Source organism: Mesoplodon densirostris, chromosome 6 (genome assembly GCF_025265405.1).
Source record: "Mesoplodon densirostris isolate mMesDen1 chromosome 6, mMesDen1 primary haplotype, whole genome shotgun sequence".
In the NCBI taxonomy this organism is placed as follows: Eukaryota; Metazoa; Chordata; class Mammalia; order Artiodactyla; family Ziphiidae; genus Mesoplodon; species Mesoplodon densirostris.
Window position 1 is genome coordinate 19,740,707 of NC_082666.1, and position 26,025 is coordinate 19,766,731.

Here is a 26,025-nt window from a genome sequence, read left to right on the forward strand (position 1 = left end):
AAACCATCACCACCACCAAGGTAATGAACACATCCATCACCTCCAAAAGTTTCCTCCTGCCCCTCCCACCCCTCCCAGTAACCCTCATTCCCAGAAAACCACTGATCTGCTTTCTGTCATAATAGATTGATTTGCATTTTCTTTGTTTAGTTTTGGATACTTTCTATCACTATGTCATCAAGTTCACTAAAGTTCTCTGATGTATAATATGCCATACATTTCCTCTGATGTATTTTTATCTCTGATGTTGTAGTTTTCATCTCTTAGAACTTCAGTTTGGGTATTTTGATCTTTTAAGTATCTTCCTTGTATCTACTTAACATGTCTATTCTTTCCTCTAGCTTCTAGAACATATGGAATAAAGTTATAACGATGGTTTCAATGTCCATATCTACTAATTCTATCATCTATGTCATTACTGGGTCAGGTTTAATTGATTTTTCTCTTTATTTTACTGCTTTTGCATACCTAGTCATTTTTTATTGGACGCCAGACATTATAAATTTTACCATGTTGTGTACTGGACATTGTTGTATTAAACAAACAAACAAATCTGAATAGAGATCATTTTAATTTAGGACACTTATAACCAGAAAAGATAAAATGTATAGCTTTTAAACTTTGTATGCATTTAGCCCATTCACTTAGCATTTTATCTGGCCAGGTCGTCCTTATATATTTCTAAAATATATTTTTGAGCTGTTTTTATGGGATATGGTTCAGTTACTTGACAGCAGTTTCATCCTTTCAGGGCTTTATTTTATGTTTTACTTAGCATGACCAGAGCAATATTTAGTCAGTGTTAATTTTTCTCTGCTAATGAGGCAATACCGTTTTTAGTCCTTTCATTAATGCCCCATGTATTATGAGAGTTTTCCACTCTGGCTGTTTCCAGTCTTGTGTGAACTCTCAGCCATGTTCCTCTAGTTCTTTCAGGTGGTTCTTTCCTCAGTCTTGGCAATTTCCACACATACGTGCACTTGTCAGTAAACGGAAGACTTGTGAGTGACCCTCTGACAAGCACCAGAGTTCTCTCTCTGTTAAGCTCCCTTCTCTCTGGTACTCTACCTTACAAACACTAGCCACCTTGACTTTCTTGAACTCCCAGCTCTGTATCCTCAACTCAAGGAGCCTGAGTTGGGGATATCAGGCTCTACCCCATATCTCCATCAGCATTGTAGACTAGAAACTTTCTCCAGGCAGAAAGCTGGTGCGTGCATAAGACATCTCCTTTGTTTCCCATCTCTCAGAGATTACTGTCCTTCGTTGACTGATAGCCAATATCCTGAGAGCTGTTGTTTGGTTTTTCAGTTAATCAAGAAGGAAAGTAAATCTGATCCCTGTTTCTCTAGTTTGGCTAGAAGTAGAAACCAGGAAAGTTACTTAAACTCTCTAAGACTCAATTTCCTTACCTATAAAATGCAAATAAAAATAGCGCCCATGTCATAGAACTGTTGCAAGGATTAAATGCTTTAATACGTGAGTCTAATACATGGTAATTGCTCAATAGGTAGAAGCTATCATTTTTGTTGTATTAATAATTGTTATTGGACTTCCCTGGTGGCGCAGTTGTTAAGAATCCGCCTGCCGATGCAGGGGACACGGGTTCGTGCCCCGGTCCGGGAAGATCCCACATGCTGCGGAGCGGCTCGGCCCGTGAGCCATCGCCACTGAGCCTGCGCGTCTGGAGCCTGTGCTCCGCGATGGGAGAGGCTGCAATAGTGAGAGGCCCGCGTATCGCAAAAAAAAAAAAAGAATAAAACCTCTAAGCCTACCTTTCCCTAAACCAGGTTATCAGTTCATCCAGCAGGCACGTGTGATGACAGCTCTCCATTTACTAAGGACGCCCCTGTACCAGGCAAGGGTGTTAATCATGCATGGAGCCTGAGGACAAGAGACATGTGGCCCAGCCACACCTTTCACCCCAGCCAACAGCCAGTGAACCCACAGGTATGTGAGTGAAGCCATCCTAGTTCTTCCAGGTGCCAGTCCTACATGATAGAGCCCAGCAGAGACCAGTCAAGCTGGGCCAGACCAGAAGAACTGCCCAGGTGACCCACAGAAGTATGAGCTGAATAAACGATTATTGTCTAAGGGTGGTTTGTTCTGCAGCAGGAACTAACGGACACACTTTTGGTACAAAAGTTCCAGAGTTCCTCCGGGGAACATGCTGTATCAAGCTGTAGAGCTGCTGGGTTATAGACTGGGCATGTCTTCAAGTCTACTAGAGATTGCCAAGTAGTTTTCCACAGTAGTCGTGCCAATTTACACTCCCACCAGCCCTGTAGGCGGTACCTCTTGCACCATACTCTTGCCAATACTTGGTAATGTCAGATATTTTGATTTTTGCCAATCTGATGGTGTGAAATAATGTCTTGTTTTCATTTTAATCAGCAATTCCCTGCTCTCAAACGAGGTGAAACCTCTTTTCTGACGTTTGTTGGTTGAACGGGGTTTCTGCAAAAGAAATGACACCCTCGGTCAGGTTTGCATTTCTCCACCTTCACAATAGGCAGACCCCCACTCATTCCTTAAGCTGAATGAAGAAGCTTGGCTTCGATTCCACAGCACCTTCTCCAACCAACTCTCTTCACCTGCCTTCTCCTTTAAGATTCAGTTCAAAAAAAAAAAAAAAAAGATTCAGCTCAGGCACTGTCTCCTCTAGCAAGTCTTTCCTGGCTTCCAGCCCCCATGTTGGGCTAGGTGCCCGTTCTGTGCCACGGTCACCGCCTTCTCCCTGAGCACCCACCTCATTGTAGTGTAATTGTCTAAGTCCCTTCTTGAGCAGAGGTCAGGGGAACAGGAAACCACTGCCAAGCCTCCCTTACTAGGACTTGCCCTCTCAGCTCAGTGCTGGGCCCTGGGTGGCCTCCATCCTAAACAGCTTTCTGAGGAGAGTGGTCAAAAGGGCAAATTTGAATTCACATACCTTGAGACCATTTATCTTCACCTTTGTTTGCTGTCTTGAAGGTTTATAGAGGGCTTCCAAGTTCATCATCTCATTTTGATTTAACGATAATAACAATAACATATTAACTGAATTAATTATTATTATGTTTGTGTGGCATTTACTGAGGACTAACCATGTGGAAGTCACTGTGCTTATCACGTTACATGCATTATCTGACTGAATCCTCAAGAAGACCACACAAGGAAGACAGGTAAGATGTGTATGTCCATTTTAGAGACACAGAAACTGAAGCTTTCAGAAGCAGGTGAGTCAGGGTTTAATCCAAGGTCAGTCTGACTCCATGGCCTGTGTTTTGCTCCTAATTGTGGAGCCATACTGCATCTATGAATCTGAGACCAAGACCCAGAGAAAGGGAAATTGTCCCTGAAAACCTTCCATGAACTTCCACTGCTCCCCCCTCATCCTCCCCTCACCTCGTTTAATCTGAGGTGGGTGGGAATGATCATCCTCAGTTTACTCCCACTGTGAAAAGTGAAGCAATTCAGCCACTTGCTCCTGGTCCATGGTGAGGCAATAGTGGAGCCAGGACTCAGGATGGAATCCTGAATCTGGATCTTCAGTGCTCAGTGCCCGTCCCCCACTACACCTTTGCTGCTCAGGTGAGGGTCCAGGCACCATGGCATTGGAATCACCCGGGAGCCCGTGAGAAGCACAGAACCCCGGGTCCCATCTCATCTCATCTCATCAACTGAGTTCTGCACTGTAACAGGTGCCTGGGAGATTCCTGTGCATATCGAAGTGTGAGAAGTCCTGCCCATACCAGGCTGCTTGAATTTGAGTCTCTCCACCACCTGTCTTAGAGAAGGACCCTGAGCAAGTCATCATACCCTTTCAACTTCAGTTTCCCATCTCTAAAATGGGGAGAGTCAAATACTGTAACACTTGAAGCACAGCAACTTTAAATAATTGTTATTAACCATGTGTATTAGTTTCCTATGCCTGCTGTGACAGATGACCACAAAGTGAGTGGCTGAAAAGGACAGAATGGGGGCTTCCCTGGTGGCGCAGTGGTTGAGAGTCCACCTGCCAATGTAGGGGACACGGGTTCGTGCCCCGGTCTGGGAAGATCCCACATGCCGCGGAGCGGCTGGGCCCGTGAGCCATGGCCGCTGAGCCTGCGCGTCCGGAGCCTGTGCTCCGCAACGGGAGAGGCCACAACAGTGAGAGGCCCGCGTAACACACACACAAAAAAAGGACAGAAATGTATTCTCTCCCAGTTTGGAGGCCAGAAACCCAAAATCAAGGCCGGGAGGGTTCCTTCTGGATGCTCTGAGGGAGGACCCATTCCCTGCCTTTCTCCTAGATTCTGGTGGCTGCTGGCAACCGTGGTATTCTTGGCTGCTGTCAGCTTAACTCCAACCTCTGCTTTAGTCTTCTCCTGGCCTTCTTTCATGTCTCTGGGTGCCAAGTCTCCCTCTTTTCTCTCTCATAAGGACACTAGTTATTGGATTCAGAGCTCACCTTCAGGATGATCCCATCTCAGGATCTTTAACTTAATTACATCTGCAAAGACCTTTGTTCCAAATAAGGTCACATTCTGAAGTTCTGGATGCGCAGGAATTTGGTGGGGTGGGAGGGACACTATCCCACCCACTACAGCCTGTTTTGTGTAGATTAATTGCAAGAATAGTCCCAGTTGTTCCCTTCCCCGTATCCATGCCCCTTGCAATGTGACTTTGCAGGTCTTCTCATTGGGAGGCAGGGTCTAAACCCCTTCCCCTCACCCCCACCCCCACCCCGCACCTTGAATCTGGACAGGCCTTGTGACTTGCTTTGCCAACAGAACGTGGTGGCAATGTGGTTCTGCACTCTCTCTCTCTCTTGCGTTGCTGAGAGAGAGCCAGGTCAAGTCAGCCAACTGGAGGATGAGCCACCACCTGGAGCAGAGAAGAGGCATCCCAGCCGAGGTCAGCACAGCCAGCCAGACTCCAGGTGATCTGCCAGCTGACTGACAGACGCATATGTGACCCTAGCCAAAAGCTGCCAAGCAGACTCAGATCAGCAGAACCCCTCTGCCTAACCCCAAGTAAGAATTTATTATCGTATGCCACTGAAATTTTGTGGTTGGTTATTATGCAGCATTCTTGCGGCAATTGATAACTGTTACATGCTCTCATACAGATATAAGTAAAATAGTATAACAGCATGTTTCAATCTAGTAGTAGTCATCTCAGTAGATTGTTCAGATCTCCCTAGCATGTAAATTCCAGGAGAACAAAGACTTTTTCTGTTTTGTTTTCCACTTCATCCCTGCTTCTTAGAATAATGCATGGCACGTAGTATGTATTCAATAAGTGTTTGTTGCATGGATGGGCCACATCCAGACTCGGCCTCTTGAAGGCTTAGACTCCCAGCCTCAGTTTTCTTGTCTATTAAACAGGGATGATACAGAAAGATGGGAGAGTTGACATGAGTGTTAAATGAAGAAAGCAACATAATGTACCTGATACAGAGTAAGCGCTCAGTAAATAGAAGTAAATATTATTTGGAGTAGAGAGGTCTTAATCTTTTGGGCTCATAGACCAGAGAATTTAGAGAAACGAAACATCAATACACACACACAGAAGAAATATGTGCATAATTCCAGGGACTTCACAGATGCACTGAAGCACAAGCCCCAAGTTAAGAACCCATAATTTAGAGGTATTTATAAATTATCAGTTATTTTTATTATTATGTCCACCGTCAGTAGCACCTCAGAAATCTTCAATAAGAAGGTGCTGCTGAATGAGTTAATATTAAAGATGGATCAGCCTTCCCTGAAATTCCTCAGCCAATGACCATCTCAGCCCATGGGCAGGCCTTCAGGCCCATCACCTGTAAGGAAAGAGCAATGACCTTGGCTTATTCTGACAAGCAAAAACAGAGGCACAGAGCCTTCTCCACGTGACCAGCAGAGGCTCCCACAGTCTCCCTGGGCCACATTCTGGGGCTTCAGTTTCCCATCCTCCTCACAGTTCAGTAAAAAAAACTCCTTTCCTCCAGCTCCCAAGTCAGAACAATGTGATTCTGAGATGTAACTGCAGTCTCCTTTTTGCTACACTGCCTTTTAATTAGGCATCAAAAAGCCCTGGAGATCATACTGCTCCCTGGTAATGGTGTGTTCCAGAAAATTACTTCCATCGGATTAAATTAAGGAAAGGTTATTCAATTGATTCAGGCATATCTCAGGGGTGTTGGGTTAGCATCATGGACTATCTTGCTGTTATTGTTATTTACAGAGCGAGGTGTCAACACACGTCCTTCTGGAAGGTTATTGATGAGACAAACTGGTTCTCATGGAATAGTTAAGAGAGGCTGAGAAATCATAGCTGAAATTGGAACATAAGGACTTTCACCAATCAGACGCGGAGGAAGAAGCATCTAACATTAGTTGAGAGTATTCTATTGTGAACTGAATTGTGCTCCCCCACCCAAATTCACATGTTGAAGTCCTAAGCCCAGTACCTCAGAACATAACTATATTGGAGACAAGGTCGTTGAAGAAGTAAATGCGTTAAAATGAGATCTTTAGGGTAAGCCTTAATCCAGTATGATTTGTGTCCTCACAAGAAGAGGAAATTTGGACCCAGACATGCCCACACAGAGGGAAGGCCATGTGAAGACACACAGAGCAGACAACCATCTACAAGCCAAGTAGAGAGGCCACAAAAGAAACAACTCTGCCGACACCTTGATCTCAGACTTTCAGCCTCTAGAACTGTGAGAAAATAAAGTTCTGTTGTTTAAGCCGCTCAGTCTATGGCACTCTGTTATGGTAGCCCTAACAAACGAATACACATCCTGTATGCCAGATGAGTGCCTGGCATATACAATTACACTGGATCCTCATTGCATTCTTTACTGTCTGCATTTCATGGATGAGGAAACAGACCAGAGAGGTTCCTCACTTGCTCAAGGTCTTACCAGCAGGTGAGGGGCAGAACCAGGATTTGAACCTCGCTCAGTCTGACTCTGCTGCCTGCCACACGTTGCTGCATCAGATTGACATGAGGAGAAAAGGCAGTCACTGGCCTGCATGAATTTTGAAAGTCCCTTCCAATATAAACAGTCTATGGTTTGGTACGCCGTGGAGGTGCAGACATATTTTTAGCAAGCTCTAGTGTCTATCATACCCTTGAAAGAGTGCCACCGTCACTGAGGATTCTTTATGAAAAAGTGTATAAATCTTTGAGAGATGTTAGAGAAGGTGCCAGATGCTCCTCTAGGAAGAACTGGAATCCACACTGGCAAATTGATGTCTCTCTGTTGCTTTGAGGATGCTGTCAAAATCGCCAAGCTCAGCATTCCATGTCCATCATGATTTGCCTCTCTCCACCCCCTTCTCCAGCCAAATCTCTGGCCACATGCTTGCTGAATCCAACTATGCAGAACTTCCTTGCAGTTCCCTGAACAATTTGCACTCTTTCCTGCCTCGGTGTCTTTGTTCATGCTGTTGCTTCTTCCTAGAGTGTCCTTCCCAGCATGTCTACCTGGTGACCCCTTACTCACCCTCCCAGTGTTACCCTTCAAATGTCCCCTCTTTCAGGAGGCCTTCTTGACTTCACCTGGAAGAATCAGGGCTTCCTCCTCTGGGCACTTGTTACACTTCGTCCATTTTCTATGTGACGGCCACACCCTAAGGTGACCCCCACAATGAGTTACACCCTTTTATAATCCCCTCCCCATCAGTGTGGGCAGAACCAGTGACTTGCTTCTAACCAATAGTATATGAAAAGTGATGGGGTGTCACTCCCTTGATTAGGTTACCTTTTATGACAAACATGATGGGATGGCACTCCTAAGATTACCTTACATCATAGAAGACTCCATCTTAGTAGGCTGGAGAGAGAGAGACTCCCTTGCTAGCTTTGAAGATGTCAGCTGCCATGTGTGGGCCATATGGTGAAAAACTGTGAATGGCCTCTAGAGTCAGAGAGCAGCCGCTAGCCAACAGTCAGCAAAACGGTGGGGCCTTCCATGACACTGTCATAAAATATAAACTCTGCCCTCAACTGAATGAGTTTGAAAGTGGATCCTTCCCTAATGAAGGCTTCGAATGAGAACACAGCCCTGCCAACACCTTGATTGCAGTCTTTTGAGATACTGAGCTGAGGAACCAGATAGACGATCCCCAGACTCCTGACCCGTGGAAACTATGAGATAATAAATGTGCATTGTTTAAGCTCCCAAGTTTGTTATAATTTGTTACACAGCAATAGATAACTAATACATTCTATTACAACACATAGCCAGTATTATTCTTTATATATTATTCCCAAGTAGATGGGAGCCATGAAAACAAGGACTAGAGTTCAGCTCTTTCAGCCCCACATGGTGCCTGGCACATAGTAGGCACCTGATACACGTTGGTTGAATGAATGAATGAGTATGATTTAAGGCTCACTATAATTCTAGGATATTAGAACTCCATTGTTTGTTACCTTCATAGAAGTTCAATAAGCATATCAAATTTCCAAGGAATAAAGAAGAATGCAGAGAGCGAGGATTCTTCTGTAACAGTTATAGATTCTTTGACACAATTTGCCAAGCAATTGGGCACATTGGGCCGTGTAAATGTAATAACAATGTCTGCTGAGTGTCTTTGAGGATGGTCAAAGTCAAAGGCAAAATTCACAAAACCTGCTGAAAGGCAGCTAGGACCATTAGCTGCTATTTGAAACCTGGAGGCAAAGAGCCATTAGGAGCCTCAAACCAGTCAGAGGAAGAGTCATCATTCAGCCGTGGGGCCAGAGACAGAATTCTAAACCTAAATCTGCTCAGAACCCCCAGAAAACTCTTCATGCCTCCCCCTCATCTTTGTCTTCCCCTCCCCTTCTCCTCTTCTGCTCTAGAAACAAACACTTAATTCTTAGAGCTAGAAAAGTCTGCCGATCCCTGCCTCCCAAGCCCCTCATTGTACAGATGGCAAGACTGAGGCACGGAGAGAAAGGACTTGGCCAACAATATACAGAGGATCCCAAGGACAGCGTTCTTTTTCAGAATTCCGGAAGACTGATGTTAAAAATAAAAACACACAAAACAAAAAGTCTGCTTGAGGAGCCGTGAGGAAATGAGGCAATTAATCAGAAATTTAAAGCACCTGGCTATTAAAAAAACAAAAAGTTTTACAGGATCAATACAGGCAAGGCAAGCTAAGGAGTTATTTTCTCAAAGCAATTCTTAGAGCAGACCGGACCTCCCCTGGTCCCAGGCACTGCGCTACCTGCTTTACATGCATTATCTTCACTAGCCTTCCAACTATTCCTTTTTTTTTTATAGCCCTTTCTATAGCTCTTTTTTTTTTTAAATAAATGAAGAAACTGAGGCTCAGAGAGGTGACGTGATTCCTCTAGGGTTATATAAGCTGGAATTATTTAACCGAGTCTGTCTGCAGTACGGATCCTTTGCTGTGATGCTGAAAGAAGGCTCAGAGAAGGGGATGCCAGCTGGGGAGCCTTGTCTGGGACCCTCACACCAGGGCTCATCACGCTCCCCTCCAGCCACCCATTAGTACGTTTTTTTGTTTGTTTTTTTTTTTTTTTTTTTTTTTTTTTTTTGCGGTACGCGGGCCTCTCACTGCCGTGGCCTCTCCCGTTGCGGAGCGCAGGCTCCGGACGCGCAGGCTCAGCGGCCATGGCTCACGGGCCCAGCCGCTCCGTGGCATGTGGGATCTTCCCAGACCGGGGCACGAACCCGCGTCCTCTGCATCAGCAGGCGGACTCTCAACCACCGCGCCACCAGGGAAGCCCCCATTAGTACGTTTGATGCACACAACACGACAGCCCCCGACTGTCTGCTCCAGGAGGGCAGGAACCATGGTGGTCTTGTCCTTACTGGATCCCCAGAACAGTTGCCTGGCAGAACAGAGGAGGAGCTAAGGAAAATTTGAATGATGAGTGAATGGACAGAGTGAAGGCATGAATGGATGCCCCAGTTAACCACGTGGGTGTGTGCATGGTAAGGATGCTTTTGCTGGGGGCTTCTCTAATCTGAACCAAGCTGATGTGTGGAGTGAGTGTCCCTGTGTAACTAATATATAATCCTGTGATTAAAGAAGCCCTTCCAGACTTCGCAGCAATCCGATTACACAAGCACTCCTGATAAAGTCACTTCCACTGTTCTGCCTCTTTCCAGCCCACAGATCAGCTCCCTGCCATTTATTATTGCCATCTGAGTTTGCTGTTTCCCCAAGGCTGTGTGAGAGAAATCAGCTGCAATCTCATCTGTCTTAAGACAAGGTACAGTGAGAACATGTAGTGGGCAGGCATGGTGGGTGGTTAACAGCACAGACTTTGGGGAAACCACTTCATAGCCTAGACACTCAGTTTCCTCATCTGTTAAGTGGGGATAATAATAATACCCATTTCACAGGATCCGTTGTGAGGATTAAAAAGAAATAACACCTGTAAAGGGCTCTTTGGAAGCATTCAGTAAATTTTCCTTTTAGCTACAAATCAGAAAGCCTGGGACAGACACCTCTAGCTGCCACTGGGACTGGGGACCAGACAATGACCTTCTCCAGCCTTGATGGTCCTATCCGTAACCAAGGGCGGGAGAGGAAGAGAACTAAGGATGCATTCAACAGTAATTACTGAGCACTTACTATGTGCTTGTCCTGGAGCTGAGCACCCGACACAGAGGTAAAGGAGCTACGGTCCTGCTCTTGAGAGCCTCCCGTGCAGTAGGAGCTTGGACTGAGACAGATGCCAAGCCTTGTGGAAGTGCTTTGTACATGCCAGGCAGGTGCCATAAGCACTTTGCATACCTGAGTTCAATCAATATTCATTATAACACTAATGGCAGTGCCACTGTCCCCATTTTACAGGTAAGGGCACTCAGGTGCAAAAGCCCTCCATGACTTCCCCAAGGTCACACAGGTAACAAACATCAGAGATGGGATCTGAACCTGGAGATCAACTCTGTGCTCTAACGTCTTTCTAGCACAAACACCACATGATTCTCCATTACCATGAGACAGACTCTTTGGAGATTATACCCAGGCTAAGATAAATACCTGTTTCTCTCTTCCTCTCCTGATGTTTTTGTGCTTTCTCTTTTTCTGCCCTCTCTCTTATCTCCCTGCACTTCCACCAATATTGTCTGCATGATCTACTAGTCATAGAGGCGAATGCGTTCCTTTTCTCTGCTGATACCATCCCCACTGATACTGCAGGGAAGAGATAGGCTGTGGTACTGGAGCAGAAGTGATAACGCCAGTGGCTAACCTTCTTTCTTTAGGGATCCCAGAGCTGGGAGAGGCTCCCTAGGACACCCTACACCAGATGGCTTTGAGTGTCCTCCTCCTTTGTCCAGACTGAGAGCCCTGGGGGTCCCCCAATCCTCTTCATCTCCGTCTCTCTCAATGATATTTTTTATTAAACCCCTGCTCATTCTCTCCACCATAGAATGTCCGCTTACCAGCCAGGAGCCATTAGTGTGTGACTTGTTTTTAAACTCTGACATGCCCAGCCCAAATTGCAAGAAATGTGGTCTTTATGCCGCTCGCATAGGGTACCTTTTAGCGTCTTCAAACCAAACACTTGAGAGGCCGCACAGCACAGTGACTGAGTAAGAACTCTGGAGCCAGATGGCCTGGGTTCAAATCCCAACTCTTCCATCAGCTACCGCTGTAACCTTGGGGATAGTAATGTCCCTACATCTCGGTTTTCTGTCTGTTTTACCAGAATGATGATAATGGTTGTGGTAGTGGTGGTGGTAGTATCTCTCTTTACAGAATAAGTGGGAGACTGAGTGAGTTAAAATTTTTACAAATGTTTAAAACAGTGTCTGGCACTCAATAAACATTAGCTATATTTTTCTATATGTCCCATGGGAAATGCATCTCAAATGAAATTAATCTCTATTGTCTTCTAAGGATACGTTCCAGTAGATAAGAGGGAAGGGGAGAAGCTCCAAATGACTATGAAAGAGAAAAAGGATTTCAAAAAGTTCCATAGAAAAGAGGAGAAACTAACAACGTTAGGCGGACCTATGCGCTGCGTCGTGCTTTCACTTACTGCACAGGACATGGTATTTACAGCTGTGCTCTGGAGAGACAGGGAAGGTTTAGAAGCTTCATTTTACAGATGAGCAGGGAAGCCGTTTGCCATGGGTCTCTCAACTAGTAAAGGGACGTTCTGAGGTTGGAAAAATGGTTTTCTGCCCAATATCCAGAGTGCAATTCGATGTGTTGTCTCTTGGTTAAAGCAAGCACTTGAGAAATAAACAACCAAAAATCCAGTTCAACACAAAGCACTTCTGAGTTGAATACAATTCACTCTTCTTCCCTCTGTCTTTTCAACTGCTCCAGTCCAAGTTTCCAGGAATATCCACAGGAGAAGGGCATTGATTTGCCAGAGTTGGGTAACAATAATGGACTATATTAAAAGTGGCTTTGGTGAAGACAGCCACGGGAAGCCTGCAGCGGACACGGGAGAATTCTATTTTCCTTCTGAAGAGGGCAGCATGCAACCAAGGCCAGGTCTGCTCACGTACTCAGGGTTTTCTTCCAGGTCTTGAAGGCTGGAGGCAGTGCAGCCCTCAGAAGCGCAGGCATCTTGGGTTTCCAAGAGCTTATTTCTGAACGACAAACACATCTTCAGACATGAAATAGGATTCTTGAGGTTTGAGCACAGTTACACACTGCCTCGCATCCAAGGGTACATAGTGCAAACTGATACGAAGGAGGTCATGCAAGATGGCTGGAAGAAACCCCAATGAGTTCTTTTTCCATGTTCTTGCACTTGTCTGCCCCCCAAATTGGCCTCTATGACATTAAACCATAGCACAGTATCCCAGATGGTCTCTGATGTTTGCAGAAGAAAGTGTTTCTTTTTCTACTAAGACCTGTGTTCAGCAGTAGTTTCTGCTGCCCAAAGCAAAATACCTTCTTGCAAATATCCTCTGCACAGAAATAAAATGTTGGGAATGGGGGTCTTAGCTCCTGGGATGCATTTATCAAGCCAATAATTATAATTAGAACACAAAGTAAGTGAAAGCTTAGCATGAAATACCTTTGCAGAAAACCTGAACTGCATACAATGAAGCCCTGCCTGGTGGCATTTTGAGGTTTGCCATTAGTATATTTTGGGGGTGAGGGAGATTGATTTTTTTCTTAAATACCTTTGGCTAGTTACATCAGGGCTTCAATGGCAGTTAAGAACGAGAAAGAAAGATACACATCATTAACTGCTGTAACAGAGCTGTCAGATGGATGTCCAAGACACTGGCTGTTTAAAACACCCTCTCAAATATGTTCACTGGGCATTAATTTAATCAAGCTCTGTTTTAGGGAAATGAAGAAGAGAATTGACAATCTGGGGAGAATAATATAACTTCAATTCCTAGCCTCAGTTCTGGGAATGCACTAAGCTAACAGGGTACAAAATCCCTCCGTGTTTCCCCATTGTCCAAAAAAGAAAGTCCATCCCCTTCATTCAGGTGTCACCTCTTTGATTGATAAAGTCCTTACCATTTTCTCCTCCCATAAACCTGGGCTCTCTCAGCCGTTACAACACTTATCATACTGGTTTTTACCTTAATTTATGTGGTCTTTCTCCCCTGCTAGACTAACTTCCTTGAGGTAAGAGATTTCATTTTTTTAATTGGGGTCTCCAACACTCAGCACAAGATCCAGGACAGAATAGGTGATTGGAAAATGGTGAATGCAGAGTGATCAAATAAGTAAATGAATGAATGAATGCTCCATCCTTCTGGGTCCAGCTCAAACCTACTCCTTCAGGTGACACCCCATCTCTCCCTCTCCCAGATAGAAGTCAGGTGGTTCTAGAATGGCAATTCCAGAATATTTGTAGGGAAAATATGTCTTTCTATGGAAGATAGATTAGGAGAGACAATTCAGGTTGGAGGGGATGTGTGCGAGGTAGGGGTGTGTGTGTGTGTGTGTGTGTGTGTGTTGGGGTCACTACTGGGCTCCTTAGAAAGTCACCTCTGAATAAAAACACAGGTTTCCCTTAGATTGTATTGGGGGGTGACGGGGATGAGAGTCTCTAAACCAGCCTTGGAGTATCTTCCCATTTGTCTTGGTATGGGAAGGCATAGAATACTTTTTTCCCAACCCACTTCATACACATTTAAAAAAAATGTTTATTTTGAGATAATTGTAGATTCACATGCAGTTGTAAGGAATAATACAGACATCCCATATACCCTTCACCCGGTTTCCCCCAGTGTTGACAAGATCACAACCCTGATCCTGACATTGATACAATCCACCCACCTTATTCCGATATCTCCAGTTTTCTATTTTATCTGCATGTGTGTGTGTTGTGTCCACCTTTTTTCCCACCTACTGGAGATCGGGCAGGGGTCCAGTCTGATCTATCCCTGCACTGGAGTTGGCTCCTGCAGACACCAGTATATGCTTGAAGAGATAGGTTTCTTGCACACAGTAGGTGTCCAACAATCGTCTACATAAACACAGGAACTTGAATGTTAGTGTGTGCAAAAAGGGACCGCGAGCTTTCAAGGTGAAAATTGAGCCTGAAGCATTTAGTATTTTAGGGTCAAAAAGTTGGTTATTCCCCGCCCCCCGCCCCGAGTTGTGAATTAGCTAGCTGGCTAGTTGCACCAAAGCGATCCTGACGAACAGGCTTCGATCGCGGAAAAGCACAGTTTTTGAGGTCCAGTCCCCCGGCCCGCGGCTGGAGAAGTCGGGGGACTCGCATTATCCTCCCACCCCTACCCCCACTTTCACCCCTTTCTTCTCTGGGGTTGGACTGTTTCACCCCGTCTCCAGGCAACCGCCAGGCGCGAAGCCGGACGTCATTTCCTGAAGAGCCCGCGGGGGGGGCGGGGGAGGGGCGGGGGAGGGGCAAGGGGGCGTGGCCAAGACTGGGCTGGCTAGAGCGACGGCGTCGGAACTCGCTGGAAGATCGGCCCCGGGCTGCTCAACAGTTCTCAAACTCCCGGCTCGCGGCCGCGCGCGGCTCCGTCTGCGCGCGGGTGGTTCGGGGGGCGCAGGGGTTCCCGGGCTGCTGCCTCCCAGGGCTGCCCCGGACATGCCCCGCACCCCCTGCCGGACGCCCGTGCGGCTCCATCAGCTGCGATTCGGGGGGCTCTAGGACTAGAGCGCCCCCCCCAACTTATGACTTTGGGGTCCCCCAGCCCGAGAGGAACGGGCGGCCCGGCTGGGGGAGCCCCGGGCATGGTGTGACGGGGCGGTCAGCTTTGCTGGGCACCCCCCCACCCCACTGCAGCCACCCGTCGTCTCTGTGCCCTCCAGAATGTAGCTGCTCTCTCCGCGTCCCCCCGGACTCCAGCCGCAGTAGCCGCGACCTCCGGGCTCCAGCCGCCAACTCCTCGTCCCTTCGGACCCCGCCGCCGTCTCCGCGTCCTCTGGACTCCAGCCTCCGTCTCTGCGCCCCGAGGACTCCAGTTTCGCGACCCCCTCCGTCTTCGCGCGCCCGGGACTCTAGCACTGGTCTCCGCGATACCCCCAGGATTCTGGCACTGTTTCCGTGCCCACAGCCCGCCCCGCCCAAGCCCAGACTCCGGCAGCCGTCTCTGCGTCTCCCCGGATCCAGCCCCTGTCTCGGCGTCCCCCCAGCTCCCAAACCCAGACTCCGGCTGCGATCTCCGCGCTCCCGGGGATCCAGCTGTCGCGCCAGTGCCAGCGAGTGCAGCGGCTGCCCCACCGCGCGCCCCGAGTCCGCCCGGCCCTCGGCGGGGAGATGAACGCGCAGCTGGACGGCCTGTCGGTGAGCTCGTCCTCCACCGGCTCGCTGGGCTCCGCGGCCGGGGCGGGCGGCGGCGGCGGGGGCGCGGGGCTGCGACTGCTGTCTGCCAACGTGCGCCAGCTGCACCAGGCGCTGACGGCGCTGCTGAGCGAGGCGGAGCGGGAGCAGTTCACGCACTGTCTGAACGCCTACCACGCGCGCCGCAACGTCTTCGACCTGGTGCGCACCCTGCGCGTGCTGCTGGACAGCCCGGTCAAGCGGCGTCTGCTGCCCATGCTGCGGCTGGTCATCCCGCGCTCCGACCAGCTGCTCTTCGACCAATACACTGCCGAGGGTCTCTACCTGCCCGCCACCTCCTCCTACAGGCAACCCACCTGGGGCGGCCCCGACGGCGCGGGGCCCGGGGAGGTGCGCCTAGTGAGCCTGCGGCGCGCCAAGGCCCACGAGGGCTTGGGCTTCAGCATCCGCGGGGGCTCGGAGCATGGCGTGGGCATCTATGTGTCGCTGGTGGAGCCAGGCTCTCTGGCAGAGAAGGAAGGGCTGCGAGTCGGGGACCAGATTCTGCGTGTCAACGACAAATCCCTGGCCCGGGTGACCCACTCTGAGGCCGTCAAGGTAGGGCTCTGGTTTGGGGGTGAGTACGGGGCAGAGTGGCGAAACTCCTCATATTGGCATTAAGTCCATGCTGTGTGTCCTTAGGCAAATCGCTTGACCTTTCTGGGTCCCGTTTTTCTTAAAAGTATTTCTTTAAAACAGGAACATCTAGTTTTTTGAGCAAATAGATGCCAGGCACTTGGGATATAGTGATGGGCAAAACGGACACGGACCCTGCCTTCATGGGGCATAAAGGCTAGTGTTGGGAGACAAGCATTATCAAATACTTAGGCAAATGTGTGATTACAAAGTGCGAAAGGGGCTGTGGGTTCTTATGAGCATTAAGAGAGATAAGGTCTCTGCTTGGCATATAGTTAGTTATCAGTGGGTGACCTCCCCTTCTGCTGTTGTTATTCTCATTATTCTCTAGGCTTTTGCCCCTGAAAGAAAGTTGTGTTAGCGTCAGAGTGGTCCAGGGAGGCTGGTCTGGTGACCCACAGAGTTCTGGCCTGACCCTGCTGTTTATTGAACCAGGCCATGTATCTCGGGACACGTCACTTGCCCCCTCATAACCTCTGGTTCTCACTTGGACTGTAAGTGTCTCTAACCTTGTTGGGAAGGAGGCCTCTGCCTGAATGTCAAGAATAAATCCCCCCCCCTTGAGAGTAGTTGTGCTTTTTGTGTCTGTTAATTGAGAAAAATAACCTCCTGACAACTAGCTCTTAGGGATTTAATCATGCTGTTTAAAGGAATGTACATGTTTGCTGATCTCGTGCCCAGGGCTATTGCAGATCAACTGGAGTATGAGGTGGAGAGCGTTTGGTTTATGTGTGGATTCAGGGATCCCTTGCAGGGGTACACACACACACACACCACCACCACCACCACCACCACCTTTGTGTGCAAGAAGTGAAGGGTTCTGGGGAAAAGGAACAGTGACACAATCTGCTTCTGCAGGGAAAATGCTTCCCAGGAGATTGGGGCTGCCTGTGACCCAGCTTCTCACCACCCCACCACTCAGTCCCTGCCTCGGGTCCCCTCTATGCAGGTGTTTTGGACTCCAGCGGAGGGCCTGCAGGCTGCTGGGGAACGCTTAGGCAGCAGAGGTCCCCAGGCTACTTCCTGTGTCTGTTAATGACCTGTGGCCAGGTGCATCTTGAACCCACTTCCTGACTGTTCACCTGGGGCATGACCATCCCCTGACCTTGGCTTCCCTCATTTGCTTCCTGATCTGTCTGCCCCTCAGGGAGGCCCCTGAGGATTTTAGAAACTTCTACACTGCTTCTGAAAAAAGACGGATGAGTTTATATTGTTCAGGGGTGCAGCGGACAAAGCTCCTTGTGGGTTTCCGGGCATCGTCCTCTCTGTCTCCTCCCCCAAGCCAATCTCTTCCTGTTATCTGACATTCCACCTATTTATAAAGAAATAGTCCATTAGCCTTTGACTAAAAAGTCTGGAGTTCTCAGATGAGCCATTTATACTTGAAAGATACTTGATCCAAATGGTCATTTATAAACATGGATTCAATTTTAGTGGCCGTTTAAAAGGACTCAGGTAGCTTAATCATCACAAGGTGATAAACTTGGGAAAGGCCTCAGGTAACGTGGACTTTCAAAACACTGAGCCTCCCTTCAGTTCCCACCCCAGACTCTGCGGCACCTCTAAGGCTGGAGCTGCTCAGTTGTGAGTTTCCGTTTGGCCCTCCCCCATCTCGTTGATGGCGCTCAGAGGCATCTTCTCCCTGAATGTCCCCCGACTACACCGAGGTGCTGCTACCCGGTGACTCAGAATAGCACCAGGCCTTCGCTCCTGTGTTTACTCCTGTTGCTTCCAGAGTCAGACCTGAACTCTGTTGGAATAGCTTTTGAAGCTCCCGAACTGCCCTTGCTCGGGGGGCGCGGGGCGGGGTGGTGTTGATAGGAGAGAACTGCCCTTGGATGGGTGAGAGCCAGTGCGATCCGGGCAGGCCTCACCCCTGTCACTTTTCCTGAGCAGGCTGGGGGAACACTTGCCTCTCGGGTGACCCTCTTCCTTCCGGCCAATGCCAGACACATAACCAGCCTGGAACACACCCCTTTGGACCCTCCAGAAGCAACAGGCAAACGAGTGCTGCTGTGTGTCACCTTAACTCCGGGGAGAAAGGGGGACGGACTTTCCATGGATGGAATTTAAAACGGAGGAGGCGGAACCTCATCTCTGAGGCCTCAGGAGGGCCTGGGCTTGCAGGATGGGCGGGAGTTTCAGGGACAGTTTAGAACACTTGCAGCTGTTGACACATTTCCACAAAGTTAAAGGTGTTAAGTCCCTTAACTGAAAGCCCAAAGAGGCCCCAGCTTCTCTATGAGGTACAAACTGCCCTTAACCGGGATTTCTGCACTTCCAGCCCCTCTTTATAAGCTACAGTGCAGGGATTTTAACTTCAGATTTTATTCAAACGGCACCAGTGTTTCTGCTTCTGTCCTTCTGTTGCAGAATATCACGTTGCATTTAGTAGGAGATGTGTTTTCTGTTTTCTTCTTCTTCAATTTTGTTTGTTTACTTCATTTGTTTATCTTTTGCTTCCTCCCACAGTTTTATTGAAGTATAGCTGGCAAGTAAAAATTGTATGTATTTAAGGTATACAATGGGATATTTGATACACCTTTATATCGCAAAATGATTACCACAGTTAAGCTAATTCAGATATCCATCACTTCACAGTTACTTTATTTTCATGATAAGAACACTTAAGATGTACTCGCTTAGCAAATTTTAAGAATACAGTTCAGAATTATTAACTGTAGTCACCGTGCTGTGCATTAGATCCTTAGAACCTACTCATCTTATAACTGGAATTTTTACCAATATCTCCCCTTTCCCCCACCCCCAAACCCTGGCAACCACTGTGCTACTCTCTACTTTCATGAGATGAACGTTTTTAGATTCCACTTATAAGTGAGATCATACAGTATTTGTCCTTCTGTGTCTGGCTTATTTTATTTAGTATAATGGCCTCCAGGTTCATCTGTGTTGTCACCAATGGCAAGATTTCCTTTTTTATTTTATTTTTATTTTTTTATTATTATTTTTGTTTTTGCAGTACGCGGGCCTCTCACTGTTGTGGCCTCTCCCGTTGCGGAGCACAGGCTCTGGCCGCGCACGCTCAGCGGCCATGGCTCACGGGCCCAGCTGCTCCGCGGCATGTGGGATCTTCCCGGAGCGGGGCACGAACCGGTGTCCCTTACGTCGGCAGGCGGACTCTCAACCACTGCGCCACCGGGGAAGCCCAAGATTTCCTTTTTTAAATGGCTGAATAATATTCCATTGTATATAAATATATGCCACCTTTACTTTCTCCCTTCATCTGTCAGTAGACACTTAGGTTGTTTCCATGTTTTGGGTATTGAGGAGATATGTTTTCAATCTTGAAATCTTTATTTTTCCTCTGCAGGTAGAAAGTGGGGAAAGATCCTCTGAGCTTCTCAAAGGAGAGATTAATTGTGTGTGTGTGTGTGTGTGTGTGTGTGTGTATAAAGAAAATTAAATTTTAGGAATCAAATTCCTTAAGAGTTGATGAATCAGAGAGGGTCACCTCCTCTCAGTGAACAGAGGAGATTGAGTATACAAGGGTTCTTCCAATTCTCTTCTGACAAATCAAGTATCCATTGTTAGGGCAAGTTCAGTGAGGATTTTATCCTGTCTGGTGGGGCTCCCATGCCTCTCTTGAAGCCTATTTGCTAAATCAGCGGGGACAGGTGTGGATAAGGCAAGCCATTTACTATTTGCAATTATGCTGAAACGTTTGATTTTTTGAAAAGTCTATCTTGAACAAACAGGAGCCAAGCTAATAATAATAAAAAAGTAGATCTTTCAAAGATTTTCAGCCAAAAATGCTTGATAAATTGGCCAAGAAGTCCACAGGCCAGGGGTGTTGGACTCTGCTGCACATTTGTTGTGTGACCTTGGGCCAGTCACTGACTCTCCACGGGTCCTAGGGTGGGTGAGCCAGGGCTGCCCAAGGTCCCTTCCAGTTCAGACAGTCTGTGATTTGCTCAGTATGTACTACACAGAGGCGTTTAGAATGTCTAATCCGGTGTTTTCTTGTTCTTTTGGAATTGATCTCGTTTATCACAGAGTAAAGAAAGTTGGCTAACGATTGGGGGATAAGAATCTTGGCACTCTTGGGTAGCCTCCTACCAGATCAAGAAATTGGTGGCTTACACACTGTGCTGACGAGAACTTGACTGCTGTCCCTCAACCCAAGAACACTAACCCTTGTGCCATTCCAGAGTAAATGAGAAAACGACAACAGGACTGTGGCATGCCCAGCACCACCCTGGGAGCATTCAAAATCAAATTCACTCACCCACTTGCTTTCTGAGTCCCTGATTGTTCCGGTAGCAGAATGCGGGGTATCCACGTGCCGCCGGGATGTGTGTGTATGGATGCGTGTGTTTCATCTCGATAAAAATTAAACGGCTTCATTACAGTCTCTGAATCCCCCCAGGTACATCCAAGGAGCATATTAGAATTTGAAGCGTTCCAGAAGTTTAAAACAGTGGCTGGCCCTTTCATTTAATTAGAGTTATCACACCCTCCCTTCCTTTGCATAAGAACTCGGGAAGGATCTGTCTGTATTAATATAAGTTATTGTATTTGGTCTGGCACATTCTAAATGACACATTTTTCATCTTCCCATTGTACATGGTTGGCTGAAGCCATTACAAATTATTAGCACTTCCAACTTGGTGTCTGAAACGCAGCTCCTCCTCCCCTCATTCCTGTCTTCCAATTTGGAAACCATGGGTAATGTGTTCGTGGGGACACACAGGCTTTCCTCTGGCTCTGCACGAATTCTTGGGTCCTCTGAGTCCTGCCAGTAATGACATGTTGAAAGCTCACTATTAATAAAACCATTACTGAATAGATGTTTGGTTGCTGGGCCCAGAGCGTGATGCGGTACCTTGAGAGGGTGCATTTCTTTAATTTAGTCTTGTGTATTTATTTGGTTCAAGCAGATCCTCGAGGTTTTAGAAAATGATGGTGCCTTTCAACTGGTTATTTACGGTTCAAATCAAAGAAACATTTCTGGAAGAGAATGCCTTTATTTGTTTTTTTCAGGATTGATATTTTTATAGTAGAAGATTCCTGCCTCCTGACTTTAAGCTGGATGGGAAAGAGATGTAGAATCACTCCAGCACTAGCTTCTTGTTTTTCCCCTTCCCCCTCCCGACAAACCCAGTTGTTTATTACCTGCTGTAGATTCATCATTTAGATGGAGCTACAAAGATAAGTATGATCCTTTAACCCCCGACCAATTGGATTTTGTGTGCGGTGCTGCTTCCCACCTCCGCCTGCTTTCAGCCACGAGACACCCAGTCTGTACACACCTGTCAAGTGCACGCAGCCCCTTGCCTGTCTGTCGGCTCGTGCTTGCTGCACATGTGCATCTCCTCCCAAGTCATAATCCCACCCCCACCTTCAAAGGGCTTTGCACTAAAGCAGGCGTTCCTGGGGATTAGGCTCCAACTGGCGTTCCAACAAGGTTCTTTGATGACCTGGAAGGGCAGTGTTTGGTCTCCACGGCTCAGGGACCCCGGACTAGTGCCCAGCAAGGACCAGAGAATCTGATTAGAAGGAATGACATTTCATGGCTAGAGGTAGCTGCAGGCTGCAGTACAAATCTTTCAAAACCGATTCTATTTCTTCCTTTTTTCTTTTTTTTAAAAACCCCCAAGCCAGAATCTGATGTTAATGTTGAGCTCACACAGACTTCTAATTGCGCCCCAGGGCGGGGGCCGCCTTTTCCAGGTTCCTGTGCTGCAGACATTTCCATTTTACTTTTACAGCAGGGCAGGTGGAAAGGGTGCAAAGAGCAAGAATCAGCCTCTGCATTTGCTTCCCATGCACTCGGGGCATCAGCTGCAGGAGGCAACACCTCATCAGCACCATGGGGTCGGTGCACTTGTGTCTTAACCTTGCTTTCCGGAGCACCACCGGGAAGAGAGGAGGCTGACTTAGTGTGTGTCTGCTGTACGCTGGGTGCCTTCTCCCCGCCCCAGGGAAGGCAGGGAGGTCAGGAGGGTTGTGCCCAAGGAGGTGAAATGGACTAGCCCAGGGTCACCATTGGGATTAGGAGTTAAGTAGCCCTTTTGCCTTACCTCCCCGCCTGGAACCCAGCCCTAGGGTTATGTACCCGTCCTTCTGGACGGCAATGCCAGCCCGCTGCTGGACGGCAAGCAGATGGCACATTTTGTGCCTGACATTCAGGGGGTCTTTTAAAAACTATCCAAAGGGGCTTCCCTGGTGGCGCAGTGGTTGAGAGTCCGCCTGCCTATGCAGGGGACTTGGGTTTGTGCCCCGGTCCGTGAAGATCCCACATGCCGCAGAGCGGCTGGGCCCGTGAGCCATGGCCGCTGAGCCTGCGCGTCCGGAGCCTGTGCTCCGCAACGGGAGAGGCCACAACAGTGAGAGGCCCGCGTACCGCAAAAACAAAAACAAAACTATCCAAAGGCTTCATTTTACTAAGTGGGGAGTCTGATGCTTACATGTCGAGAGAAAGTGACATGTTTTAGTCCAGCCCGTCATCAGGCAGAGCCGTTTGTCCACTGGTGCTCTAAGCAGCACTTACCACACCCAGGCCTGTGGCTTGTACTTGGAAATCAGAGATGACCAGTATACAGCCCGTGCCCTCAGGGAGTCATGAGGGGGACTTGGATCCATCCATGGCCACAGGTCACCAAGTGTTGTTGTTTTTTTTATATTATTTATTTATTTATGGCTGCATTGGGTCTTCGTTGCTGCGTGCAGGCTTTCTCTAGTTGCAGCGAGCGGGGGCTACTCTTCGTTGTGGTGCCCGGGCTTCTCATTGCAGTGGCTTCTCGTGTTGTGTAGCATGGGCTCTGGGCGCACGAGCTTCAGTAGTTGTGGTGCACGGGCTCAGTAGTTGTGGCTCGCAGGCTTAGTTGCTCCGCAGCATATGGGATCTTCCTGGACCAAGGATTGAACCCGTGTCCCCTGCGTTGGCAGGCGGATTCCCAACCACTGCGCCACCAGGGAGGTCCCACCAAGTGTTTTAAGTGCCGTGACATCTGCATGCATGTGCATCCCTGCCACCCTCTCCAAAGCAGCGTCGCCCCCACCCCCCAACTCCTCCATCCTTGTACCCTGCTTTAATTTCCTTCAGCACACTTGTCACTACCAGAAGGACATTTTACTGTTTATCATCTGCCTTCCCCACTTCGAGTAAGCTCCATGAGAACTGAAATTTGACCTGCATTACTCACTGACACACCCCCAGCACCTCCACGGTGCCTGGCCCACAGTAGGTGTTTTAATAAATAAATATTTGCTGAATGAATGGAATGATCTTACTCCCAATACAATGCTGGTGACTTCAGGATTCCTTGGTTCTTGAGTGTGATTGCTTAAGAAAGTCTGTGGGTTGCAGTGTACTGGGTGCTGGATAGAAAAATCAAGGAAAGCCATAGGCTCTACTGTATGCTGTACCAGGAAGCTAGTTGTGTGGCTGTGGGCAGATCACGTGACATCTCTGAACCTCAGCTTCAGAACTGTGAAATGGGCAGAGCTACCTCCCACTTGCCTCCTTCCCAGGATGGCTCTAGAGATCAAATGAGTTAATAGGTATGAAAACCTACTGAATAGGAAACCCTCTAATACCATTTAAGTGAAAGACCTTAAAAAAAAGTGTGGTCTGTGACGGTGGGCAATAACTCTTTTTTTCTTTTTTTTTAAAATAAATTTATTTACTTTTTATTTTTGGCTGCGTTGGGTCTTCGTTGCTGCAGGCAGGCTTTCTCTAGTTGTGAGTGGGGGCTGCTCTTCGTTGTGGTGCTCAGGCTTCTGTTATGGAGCACAGGCTCTAGGCACACGGGCTTCAGTAGTTGTGGCACGTGGGCTCAGTAGTTGTGGCTTGCGGGCTCTGGAGCACAGGCTCAGTACTTGTGGCGCACGGGCTTAGTTGCTCCACGGCATGTGGGATCTTCCCGGACCAGGGCTGGAACCCGTGTCCCCTGCACTGGCAGGCGGATTCCTAACCACTGCGCCACCAGGGAAGCCCTGGGCAATAGCTTTTTCCAATGTCTGCAGCCCAAATTGACCCTAAGAGACCCCTTCAGTTATTTCATTTATCACTTTGCTTTTAATTTAAAAATCACATTCCCAGAAGTGGGTTATTTCCACAGCCTGACTGTGTCTAGATTCCAAAATAGAATCATTTATGCATTCTAAAGCAATCAATGAACCATTTTCGAGTGAGATATATCTTCTATATCTTCTGGCTTTTTATTATTAAAAAAAAAAAAGAAACACTTCAGGTTTCAAGAAACCTCAGCATTTCAGGTGAAGGGCAAGTTCCTACTAATCACATGTATGTTTCAAAGCTGCTTTATCTGAGAATGCATAAATGGTTTTTTTTCTTCTTTTCCAGTCCCAGCCCCTTTGCCTCCGTCCCCCTTTGAGAATTTGTGTTCCTTCTGCTAAATTGGCTGTGGTACTCCTTCAGCTGGCAGCCAGTTTCATAGTGATTTTTCCTTTCTACCTGAGTTTTCATAATATCAGCATCCTCTCAACTTCGAATGCAAAGCACATAGAGCAGCCTCCCATAAACAAGTCCCAAGCTGTCCTCTCTATAGTACTTTTAAGCTGCAGGCTACAGGGAAGAACATAGTAAAGTGACATCAAAAGTGTGTTTCCAGACACCCAGGTGTTGGGGCCTTAAAAGTGGTGATTCACAAATTAACAAGCCCCCCCCCCCGCCCCAGACAAGTCTTAACCACTCTGAGGTTTGGGAAGCACATCTTTCTTTTGGATTCCACCCCTTCCCCCCAGCCCACCCCCATTTATATCCACATAAAGACTTGATCAGAAAGGTGGATCGAGCCTGTCCCCATCCTTAGCTGTTTCGGAGCACAATTCCGGATGTGCAAGGTCAGCTGATATATTGGAAAATCAAGGGAAGGGAGGTCTGTACCCAAGAGGTAACTTTTGGAGATGGACCTGGGTTCATCTGACAGTGTACTTGGCTGTGACCTTGAGCAACTCCCTTTGCCTCTCTGTGACTCAGACTCCCACACTGGTGAGCCTGGTTCCCTGTCCTTACAAACAGGTCACTGACGCAGTTGTGCATCAAAAGTTTGAGAAATAAGGATGTAGAGGTCGCACTGAAAGGATTGAAATGAAAACTGCTATCGACTGAATTTGCTTGGCTTTGAAAGTTTTCCGTTGTGCCTGTTGAAAAACAAAGAAAAAATGTATTTGGAAGAAAACTCTGGAACTTGGGGCTTTCGTGATCCATTGTAGATGTTTGAATTGCACAGTCATTTACTAAATGTAATCAATATTCCCACATAGACAGAGTTTCTTTAAAAATGTAATTGCTCCTATCTGGATGTTGGCATCTGCATTTTCATTTTACAGCAGTAATTAAGCCCAGGGATTGAGTGGAATTGTATGCCCCGACCTCCCTTAAAAATGTCGGGAGGCAAGATAGATGCATGGCCCAGAGGCCAGCTTGTGACAGCCTTGTCCCCCGATCAGCTGCATGCCCAAATTTGTTCCCCAGCATCCTTCCCTGTTGGGTGCCCCAGGGGCCCTGATGAGGAGGCAGAAGAGTTAGCTGTTTCCAGAACCCATTTAAGCAATTAATGCAGGTGAAAGTGGTGATTTGACAACATGGGCATCCGCACTTTAAAAAAAAAAACCTGTAATTTACTTGAACCACTTCTGCAATGGTGTTCTAGGCTTCATTAGAGGTTTCTGATTAAGAAAAGAATAGAAAAG

General features: G+C 47.6%; 1 protein-coding gene across 2 annotated transcripts in view; it reads left to right on the top strand.

The window, feature by feature from the left end:
- Positions 1 to 15,625: 15,625 nt before the first annotated feature.
- The window catches only part of WHRN (whirlin), a 92,547-nt gene continuing 82,147 nt past the window's right edge, over positions 15,626 to 26,025 (top strand). For both annotated transcript variants that reach the window (XM_060100814.1, XM_060100815.1), the window contains exon 1: positions 15,626 to 16,266. In XM_060100814.1, the coding sequence (XP_059956797.1) occupies positions 15,646 to 16,266 (621 nt within the window). In that variant the 5' untranslated portion in view covers positions 15,626 to 15,645. The remainder of the gene's footprint in view (positions 16,267 to 26,025) is intronic.